At 40.4% G+C, this 11,316-nt stretch overlaps 1 protein-coding gene across 2 annotated transcripts in view; it reads left to right on the top strand.

The window, feature by feature from the left end:
* The first annotated feature begins 3,484 nt into the window (after window positions 1–3,484).
* LOC120044407 (clathrin interactor 1-like) overlaps window positions 3,485–11,316 on the top strand; it is a 31,406-nt gene continuing 23,574 nt past the window's right edge. For both annotated transcript variants that reach the window (XM_038989044.1, XM_038989043.1), the window contains exon 1: window positions 3,485–3,659. In XM_038989044.1, the coding sequence (XP_038844972.1) occupies window positions 3,619–3,659 (41 nt within the window). In that variant the 5' untranslated portion in view covers window positions 3,485–3,618. The remainder of the gene's footprint in view (window positions 3,660–11,316) is intronic.

Genomic DNA, 11,316 nt, shown 5'->3' with positions numbered 1-11,316 from the left:
CAATCATGATGTCTCATATGCAGAGGCTGTAAAACAGATTGGTGGAACTACTAGGCGGACTGATGGAGCTACCATGGCTGCTTCTACTAGTCCTGACATGGTTTCGAAGCCTGTTCAGAAATATTGCTTCCATAAATATGCTGTATCAAAACACTTTGATAGTAAATAAAATGGACTTCATAGCTTTCATTGGAAAAGTTATTAACATGACGCGGATTGAGGAAAGCAGAAATGCCAGGATGAAGATTATTGTGGATACGGCAACAGTTATTATGGGTAACAGATGTTACTGTCGACAGGACTTTTGAAATGCTGAATAATCCACATGTTGGATTGTTTTAGCATGATAGAGATTAAGTGTGAAGATGTTGGATGAGGTTGGGGGGGTTTGTTATAAATTTGTACGGATTTATTTGATTTTGTCTTAGTACAGAATTAGGCAAACCCTGATTGATCGCACACTTCAGCACAATAGATGGGGACATGCACCTTAAACTTTTGTTTTCGGACCGCCATAATACCACAGAGTTTATGACTATACCATAGAAGAAGAAAAAACAGACAGTTCGCCACGACGGTGATCTAACCATCTCTGGCTAAAGGGGTTGCAGTGAAACCCTACAGGACGACCTTCGTTCAAACTAGGAAGCGAAATAGAATCCATCGTTCTATATTGTGGTAGGCAGCTGTGCTGGACTGTGGTCGACATGGATGATACTTCTGATGGTATGGGTGGGGTTGATGAAAGTCATGGACCTGGATGGTCTGTGGTGAAAAGGAAAAAGGATGGCCATGCTATAAGCGCTGCTGACAGCAGTGGCACTTTTAGCATTGAAAACGTGAAGAGGGTGAAGGTAGTGAAAAACAAAAGTAATGATGTGTCCGGGTGGAAAGTTGTAATCGTGTACACGGGGTCTCATCTACACCCTATTTGATTAACCAATGCCGTAAAGAAATGGCATTAGCTCGGTTCATTGGTTATGGTAGACTGTTAATATTCTGTGCTGACCATGTTCAGCAAGGGAAGATTCTGAAAATGAAAACTCACAATGGGAAGAAAATCACAAGTCATGTCCCTGGAGCTTCGGGCTAAGCTGAGGGGGGTCATTTCTGGGGTTCCACTATCTATGTCCATAGATTATATCAAATAAAATGTAGAGGGGGGCATAGTGGTTGAAGCCAAAATGCTGTTCAGTAAAAAAAGAGGGGCAGATAAGTGAAAGCCTGTCAGTACTATTCATGTTTGAGAAGGTTTTACCTAAGAAAGTACAGATGGGCTTCCTGGCTTTCACTGTTAGAGAGTTTGTCCCACCTCCATTAAGGTGTAATAAATGCCAAAGAATGGGACATGTGGCAGCTCTGTGCAAAGTAATTGTGTGGGGGGGGGGGGGCAGTGCAGCATTTGGTGGATGCCAGGTGCAGAAAGAGGTTAGAGAGGCCCAAAGATATAAAATCACTCATAATGTATCTTATTAGTCAGAATTATGTAGATAATAGGGTCAGTCCTGGAATAAGTGGACCTACTGTAGGAAATGTTGCTTACTGTATGTTGATCCAAACATGGATACCAGATAGTTTTAGACCAATAGCACTGACCTCTAACTTGTGTAAACTAATGGAAAAGATGATAATCAACAGATTGTCATATTTCCTGGAACATAGAGGTTTATTGAGGCAATGTCAAAGTGGATTCCGTAAAGGTAGATCTACTTTGGATGCATTAGGTAAGGTGAGTAATGAAGTTGAAAAAACTCTGGTCATGAAATATGTAATGGCTACTGTTTTTTTTTTTTTACATTGAAAAGGCTTATGAGACTATTTGGAGAGAATGCCTACTGATTAAGATGGAAAGACTTGGTATTGGGGGGAGATTATATAACTGGGTTTTGACCTTCTTATTTAATCACTCTTTCGAGTTAACATAGGATCCATTTTATCTGATGCCTATGGAGTTGACAATGGTATTCCTCAAGGCAGTGTTATCAGTCCTATTTTGTTCAACATTAGGATTAACGATGTGTTTTTCAAATGTAGGTAGGGGTATTGGGGCTTCCCTATATGCCGATCATTGAGCTATTTTGAAGAGGGGAAGGAATGTTTCTTGTGATCAAATTTATTCAAAAAGCTATAGTGGATGTTCAAAGATGGTGGTGATGTCTTGTTGTATGTTCTTGATAATAATTGCTGATAATATACAGTTGTTTCTGTATGGACAGCCTATGGGGAGACTTTCTAAGTACAAATATTTTGGTCTATGGCTCAATGAGCAATATACATGGAAATATCATGTCAGACATGTTGAAACAAAGTGTAAGAAGGTGGTGCATCTTATGCGCTCGGTCTCTGGTTTGGTGCTGACTGACAATCGTTGATGGATATTTATAGAGCTGTGATCAGGACGACAATTGATTACAGGTGTATAGTTTATGGAACAGCGGCGAAGACTTGCCTTCAGAGGCTGGACAGAATCCAGTATATAGCTTTAAGGATATGTATTAGTGAATTTAAATCAACATCTATATGTGCCTTACTAGTGGAAGCAGGTGAGATGCCTTTGGATATACGGTGTAAAAAAATGTCATTAGCTTATTGGGTTAGGCTGAGAGGCTATGAGGTTGAGCATTCCACTGCTACTGTTCTAGATGACTGTTGGGAATTTACTGGTAATATAGTGGTTTTGGTTGGACAGTAGGAAAGCTTGCTGATGAGAGTGGTTTGAGGGAGTTGGAGGTTGGCCCTTCTGTGGTGATAGGGGATGTTCCTCCATGGTTACTCCCAGATCCTGTTGTTTATCTAACCTTGGCAGAGAAAATGAAAGATTGGTCAGAAGTCAGTGATATAGGGAAACTGGTTGACAATTATATTGGTAGAAGTTTTTTATGCTTTTTTACCGCTTTTCACAGATGGACCCAAGGATGAAGATAGTGGGTGCACAGGAGCAGGCTTTTATATTCCTGAATTTGATGTACAGATGTGTAGAAGACTAACAGCTATACTCAGTATACTCAGTTGAACTGTTGGGGATAGTAGTTGCCCTCCAGTGGGTGTAGGACGTACAACCTGTTAGAATTATAGTATGCTCAGATTCTCTATCTGCATTGAATAGCTTTTCATCTGGTAAATCTAATAGCAGTGACTTACTATTGGAGGTATTAATGTTATTATAGAGATTTCAGAGACTGGGTGTAGTAGTGAGATTCTGCTGGGTCCCAGCACATTCGGGTGTGGAAGGGAATGAAATCGTTGACCAGTTAGCCAAAATAGCTTTAAACTTCTGTTTGAAGTTAGTATTGCTCTTTTTATTTTCTCAGAAGTACTGAGTTAGGTAGGAGGATTTAGAAATGTTGTAAAACGTGATTGACCATACACTCCAATACAGGAGGTGGCGGCATGCACCTTAAACGTTTGTTTGCGGACCGCCATTATATCACAGAAGAAGAACAAGCTCGCCGCGCTCCCGACAGTAGTAACTTGCGCGGCCCGTTTGCCGCTAACGGAGCTGGCTAGCTGAAGGGCTCGGAATTCTGTTGTCGGTGACACAAATCCAAGTCCATCTGTGGTTGTAAACAGACTGGACGACGCATTATTGAGGCGGCGAGCCCTTAGTCGAGAGTCTATATGCTAAATATGTGGAAAGTCCGAGAACTGGTGGATAAAGCGTGAGTATTCTTGCAGTTATCGTGTTGACGTTTTGTTGCAAGGCCCGTTTATGTTAAGGACAAGGGAATCACTGATTTCGTGACGTCACGCTGTTTTCTCAGCTGATGGCTCATTATGGGTAACGTTACTGTTTCAGCCTTGTGCACAACATGAAATGCCATTAAATCATGTATTCTCCTCTGATCTTTTTGCTAATGTCCATTCTAAACATACATGCAAAGTAACATCCCCATCCCCCTCTTTCAGGCTGCTAACTCAGGAAAGTAACGTTAGGTGATGATGTATGGTTAATGCTAACGCGTTAGTTAGTCTCTTTCCGTGTCTGAATCGGTCCCTTTGATGTCCACTATCATCCATTTCCTGCTAGCAATATTTGTTTTACATAGCAAGATGATTTCTTACTCAATTACTAAATTATAATGCAAGGCCCTCGTTCACTGCCACCTAACATTAGCTAGTTAGAAATCTTACAAAACGGGCAAATTTAGCGGAACATGAGCTAATTAGCTAGCATAGCTAAGCTAGCCACAATGACTGTCAATACCTTTTCGTTTCATTGTGTCCATAACATTACCCACTATGGAAGTTGAACTTCATGACCATTCTATTGTTTTATCGTTAAAACGTTTTTATACGACCACAATTACTGGCTAGTTAGTTAACTATCTAAGCCAGCAGCAGCTAACATGTATTTGTCTGTGCACTAACCTACTGTACTGTAGCCAGCTGCCGGTTAGCTTCAGGAGGACTTTGCAGCAGAGACATAAAACTGTATGCCGACTAGGGTAAACAGGCTCCTCATGCCTCTCATCAAACACTTTGAATGACAGTGACTGAAAGTACACCTGAACCACGAGGAATGCAACACAGCACCAACATAATCTCTTAGCTAACGACTCACTGGGGGTCATTTTCTTCATAGCTAGTTAAAATTAGCTAAATTAAACTAGTATTCTACCAGCAGCACAAACGATGTCACGTTTATATGGTAATGAGGAAACCTTAAATAAAAGCCAGCGTTTCAAAAGGTATTGAATTTGAATCAATGGTCACTTTTATTGTGCCAACAAGAAGTAATTTATGAAAACAAATAAAGTATGGTTTTAAAAACATTTTTTCAGACCAATAATGAAAAAGTTATGTTGAGATTATTGGGCTGTAGAGAGAACTAACTATTCTACCTGTTTTAGCTAAAGTGGGGCATGAAATACTCAGTAGGGTCTCCACAAACCAAATATGGTTAATTTTTGTGTTGCATGGTCTGTTAGTGGCTTTTCACTCTGCCCCTTCCATAGCCCCCAATGCAATACACTGTAATAGGCTGTACATGGGATACATATTGGCTTGTAGAAATAACTTTTCTACCTGTGTTGAATAGTAGTTGGAGATGCAAAACAGGTTTTTGGGGGGTGCTGAGGAGTATTTCTGTCTGTAATAAAGCTCTTTTGTGTGGGAAAAACTCAATCTGATTGGCTGGACCTGGCTCCCCAGTGGGTGGGCCTGGCTCCCCAGTGGGGAGGGCATAGGCCCACCCACTGGGGAGCCAGGCCCACCGATGGTTGAACCCCTGCCCAGTAATGTGAATTCCCTAGATTAGGACCTAATGAATTTCTTTCAATTGACTGATGTCTTTATATGAACTGTAACTCAGTGAAATCTTTGAAATTGTTGCATTTATAGTTTTGTTCAATATACATTAGATTCTCGTTTTGATAAAAATAAAAAAGGGTTGACTTTCATGCTATTTTTTTATTTTGTGTGTGTTGATTTCAGGACCATGGATAGTACCAGTTCATTTAAAGCTGTGTTTCTGGATATGTACGACACACAAGTCCCCCTCCAAAATTACAAATATTTGGTTAGTAGAGACCTAGCTTCGTTGCAAACCAGGTTTCCCTTAAACAGGAGGCCTGGGAACGTTCCATGGCAGAAATCAGCTGAAGACTGGTCGGAACCTGGTAAAATCACTGACGCCTCGCAACACGTCAAACCAATCAAATGCCCTGCATGGGCAGAGTTTCAAAGGTGCTCACCAGATTAGTGGCATAGGGGCTACAGTGCACGAGGACAAAAAAAGTCAACAAAAGAAGCGCTGGTGACAAAACATTTTAGAATGTTGGCAGCATGCTGGTTTTCACAGCATTTCTCTGTTATTTGGAGATTAGCTATAGCTGCAGCAAGATGGGAGAAATGGTCTACAATGCTGACCATATTAATATTTGTAATGCTGTTTCTGAAGTGATATTTGGCTGTAAAGGCTATGAGGGATGAGGGACAATAAGTAGCAAGACACAGTTAACTAACCTTGTAAGCTACCTAGGAATAGCTAACTTGCTAGTAGTGCTGAGCGATTAGTGCTTTTTGAGGTTCGCTAGTTTTCAGTTTGATTATAAAAATACATTGATTTTGGTTTCGATTATTTGGGTTGAATGCTGTAACACAGAATAAAACAGTTAATAAAAGTCACATGATGGTAGTGACTGCCCATTACTGCTTATCACCTATTAACCATAATTTATTCACATTACTTTAATAAAATATTTCAGTTGTGTATATTACATTTGTTGTCATTTGATGACTTTATTAATTCATTCCAAGTCATCATCTCATCTCTATAGAGCTGCTGTCTGACAAATCACTATTTTGTCATTTTTCTAAGTAAATAAGGCATACTTTTATGACTGCTGAATACCAACTATAATTCACTTAGATCATGTGTTTTCAGGTAGAGACCCCGCAATGCAACTGCTTTCAATCCCTCTTGCGAGTTCTCTCTTCGGTTCCGTCAACAAGGTCTCTGCGTCTGCTCCACACAGACTGAGACCGGACAAGTAAGCGGGCGCTCAATGGATTATGATCATTGTAGTTAATTACCAAATTTTCTGTGCTAAACTGTAGAATATTGGCCTGTTGGAAACTACAACTCCCTACTACATCGCACAATTCGGGCTTGATCTCAACAGAAACTGAGCATCGATCTCACAGAAAAAAAACGGACTAAATGGAATTCAAATAATTGAACCGACGTTGGTCAATTAGTTGTTTAAAAAACAAAAAATAATATAATTTTCAGTTAATCACTCAGAACAAATATTTTTTCAAGGCACTGTGTCCCATGTACAGTGTATTGCATTGGGAGCTATAGAGTGGAGAACGAAGTGCTGCTGGATATGTACGGCAGTCTCCCTCCAATCTAACCATATTTGGTTAGTAAAGACCCTATTGAGTATTTTCCACCCGACAACTTCTCTACAACCAGTAAGTATCCCCCATACAATGTATTCTATCGCAGTGAATAGTGTGGGTGGAGTAAGGAGTCATCAGCACTCTGTATTAAACCTGTTGCCCATCACAAGTTAAATAGAAACAAGAGACCATTTAAATTTAGCAGACTATTGAATAATTCCAATAACATAACTGTATTTTTTTTTTCTTTAAATATAACCTACACATGAAGCTAGCTTTCAACATACCAGTATCTGTGTAAACTTTCAAAGGAAATGCTACTATAAATAATACAATGTTCAAAATAAAATGCATCAAATTATCTTTCAATGTTTTTTAGGTTGTTGCAATTTGGTTTGGGGGGTATACAGATTTCATATTGATTTCATATTGGCATACTGTCCTCATCAGGGGATTTACAGTATTACCGTCTTAGTACACATGGGGTGCTAAAAATGCAACAACAAAAAAGCTCATTGGGTGTCTTATCAGATAGAATTTGCACAAAGTATTAGCACATTTCAATAGAGGCTGCTAGCTAAATATGCTAACGAACGCAAACGAAAATAAACGAATTGCCTAGACAGGGAGGAGCAGACGGGCAAGAATGGAGAGGAGAAAAAATAAACGCACGGAAATCAAGAACTCATCCAAAACGCTTTGACTTCTCAAACACGACAGAAAGCTAACACTATATGATGCCCGGTCTCCTTATTAATTCAGCCACTTACATAGATACCTAGCAAGTTAAACCAAATACAAAGCTGGAATCACCAGCTCCCGCTTTCTCCTGTTGTGCTATTTACAAACAACCATGTAACTCGCTCAACTTTTCTGGGGAACTAAGCTTCATATTGTGACAGGTGAAATGAAGAACGCAATCTGCTTTTATCTCCTAAAGTATTGCACAATTTGACTGCAGGTATTTAACTTAAATTGGCTACAAATATTCACATTTATTGAAAAACTTCAAATAAATAGTTTTGACGTTATTGAAAAACTATCCCCTGGCTTTTTCCAAGTACCCCGGTATACGGTATACCGCCCAAGCCTAGTTACAATGCTGTGAAAAACAGTTGTACTGCACTAGTGCTAAGAAAATTGATAATCCCAATGTTAAACTTGTCTTTGCAGGGGCACTCTTATTTTGAAATGTGCCGCCAGCATAATATCCTGATGCTCGGAGAACAGAAATCAAAATTAGTGTGTTGCACATGATCTCATATGTGTTGGCTATGGACATTTGTACTGTATGGTGCTTACCAGACATTATTTCAATTAATCGCTAGAGGGGTTTGAAGGTTTGTATACCCTGGCAACACTTATTTAATCATTCATGCGTCATTATTGGAGAAGTTCAAATTGCTTAGTGCAACCGTTTATGTCAACACAGCTAGCTATGATCATGAGAAAAGCCTCTGTGGCACAAATATCTTGCATTGCCAGCCTGCAGCTTAGTGCTTCAAGGTTGTGCAAGATTTTGTAAGTGTAGCTAAGTAACCACAAAGTATAAAATAGAAAGACATTTTGTCCTGAGGCATAGCCTACTTCTCATAGGAAAGAGCGTATTTGACCTCTGGGTTGAAATGTGCAGTCACTGTGGTCATTTGACTAATACAGTTTTGAAACCAAGTGGTGTGTTTCTACCACTTCTCCCTATGCCAGCATAAAGTCATGAATCATGGCTGTTCTTGTATCAACCCTGCATGCAACCACTTTCTGCAGGATTACCTTTCTCATGCTTTTAAGTTAGTCTTAATATAGGGAGGGACTTGTAAATACCATCGCTGGTCTAGCCGTTCAGGACCTATTGAAAATAGCCTATTTATAATCTGCTGTGTTTTGATTTGAATCAAAAAGTTTATTTGCATGCAGAGTAGTTTCAAATCATGCATACACTTGAGTCATAAAGAATGCATGAAATGAGAATGCTGACGAGCAGTAGAAAGAGGTGAAGGATATGAATGACTTATTCTGATGCAAAACTTCGCCCACCTCCCCCAATGAATGGTGCTCTGATGTCACTGTGACCTCTGATCTTCAATTACGTGCTTGTTGAGATGGAGGTTTGTAAGGTGCAAAGCCAGGCTAGACTCCATGTAGGTAGGCAAGATACTGCCTCCATTGTCTGACTGAATGCACTCATCCTTGATTCCAAACAGAAGGTTTGTAAAGGAAGTCTGTTTCTTTCATTGTGCAAACAGACAAACGAGCCCAGTAATTGAAAAGGGTCCTTTCTTGCTTCTTGTCTCCTCATTTTGAAAGGAACTCCATGGTTTTATGTAGGACTGTAAACATCAATTTACCGGAAAATGATTCCCTATAGACTTCAATGGTTTTAAAGCATTGGGCCAGTAACCGAAAGGCGGCTAGGTGAAATATCTGTGTGCCCTTGAGCAAGGCACTGAACCATAATTGCTCCTATAAGTCGCTCTGGACAGGAGCGTCTGCTAAATGACTAAAATGTAACATTTACTGGAGGAAATGCTAGCTAGCTACATACATTTCAGCTGTCCTGCTAAAGGCTAGCCAGAGCCCTGATTTTTAAAAATGTGTTCTAAATGTATAGCCAGCAAGCTAGCTCCTAATTGCAGTGTTGGATAGATAGCTAGCTAACATGTTCCATCTATGAAAATAGTGACAATTATCTCACTTTCTTTCAACTTATCCAATCTTTACCCGGCACTGGGCATCTGTAGCTAGCCCATCTGTAGCTAACATTAGCTAGCCCATCTGTAGCCCCCCCCCCCCTGTTTATTGTTTCATTATTTTACATATTGTTTGAACACCAAATGGCCACAAGCTGCCTGCCAGTGGGTGGAGTTAACGAACTAGCTAACAAGATAGCTAATGCTATTGCTGAGGCAGGGATATCTTGCCAGTACGCATTGGGTGAATGCAGCAGTCCATTAACGTTAGCAAGCAAAGACAACCTGTGTTTTCAATGAATATGCTGGCTTGGTAGCACACATTTCTTTAACTGATTCCGATGATTGCTCCATAGACTGCCATAAGCTAGCTGACCCAACTCAAGGATGAAGGAAGTTCATCAGAAACTTTCTTCACCATAGAGTTGCGAGTTGCTGAGCTGTGGCTATGGGGTAATAAATTGTACTAGCTAGCTAGCTAGCTACTTCTCTGTTCTGGCATAAACCATAGCCTACATGTCGACACGTAATCACTGCAATTTGAGAGTTGTTTTCAACTGCTAGCCATCTACCAGGTTTGGACAAGTTGCCTGCTTGCTTGCTAGTAGCTAATGTTATACACAGAAAATAACAAACTCTCTTTTAAAGGATGATATTTTTACTTGGCTGTGATCTGATATCATTCTACACTAAGTGTACAAAACATGCTCTTTCCATGACATAGACTGACAATGTGAATCCAAGTAAATGCTATGATCCCTTATTGATGTTACTTGTTAAATCCACTTTAATCAGTGTAGATGAAGGGGAGGAGATGGGTTATAGAATGCTTTTTAAGCCTTGAGACAATTGAGACATGGATTGTGTATGTGTGCCATTCAGATGGTGAATGGGCAAGAAAAAACTACCCTGTTCAAAAAGTGCCTTTGAAAAGGGTATGGTAGTAGGTGCCAGGCGCACCGGTTTGTGTAGAACTGCAACGCTGCTGGGTTTTTCACTCTCAACAGTTTCCCATATGTATCAAGTAGAGGTCGACCAATTATGATTTTTCAACGCCGATATCGATTATTGGAGGACCAAAAAAAGCCGATACCTATTAATCGGACAACATTTTTATTTATTTTCATATATATATATACACTGCTCAAAAAAATAAAGGGAACACTAAAATAACACATCCTAGATCTGAATGAATGAACTATTCTTGTTAAATACTTTTTTCTTTACATAGTTGAATGTGCTGACAGCAAAATCACACAAAAATTATCAATGGAAATCAAATTTATCAACCCATGGAGGTCTGGATTTCGAGTCACACTCAAAATTAAAGTGGAAAACCACACTACAGGCTGATCCAACTTTGGTGTAATGTCCTTAAAACAAGTCAAAATGAGCCCCAGTAGTGTGTGTGGCCTCCACGTGCCTGTATGACCTCCCTACAACACCTGGGCATGCTCCTGATGAGGTGGCGGATGGTCTCCTGAGGGATCTCCTCCCAGACCTGGACTAAAGCATCCGCCAACTCCTGGACAGTCTGTGGTGCAACGTGGCGTTGGTGGATGGAGCGAGACATGATGTCCCAGATGTGCTCAATTGGATTCAGGTCTGGGGAACGGGCGGGCCAGTCCATAGCATCAATGCCTTCCTCTTGCAGGAACTGCTGACACACTCCAGCCACATGAGGTCTAGCATTGTCTTGCATTAGGAGGAACCCAGGGCCAACCGCACCAGCATATGGTCTCACAAGGGGTCTGAGGATCTCATCTCGGTACCTAATGGCAGT

Source organism: Salvelinus namaycush, chromosome 3 (assembly GCF_016432855.1).
Source record: "Salvelinus namaycush isolate Seneca chromosome 3, SaNama_1.0, whole genome shotgun sequence".
Taxonomy (NCBI): Eukaryota; Metazoa; Chordata; class Actinopteri; order Salmoniformes; family Salmonidae; genus Salvelinus; species Salvelinus namaycush.
The sequence above is the reverse complement of the archived record's forward strand: the minus strand, read 5'-3'. Positions and strand labels throughout refer to the sequence as shown.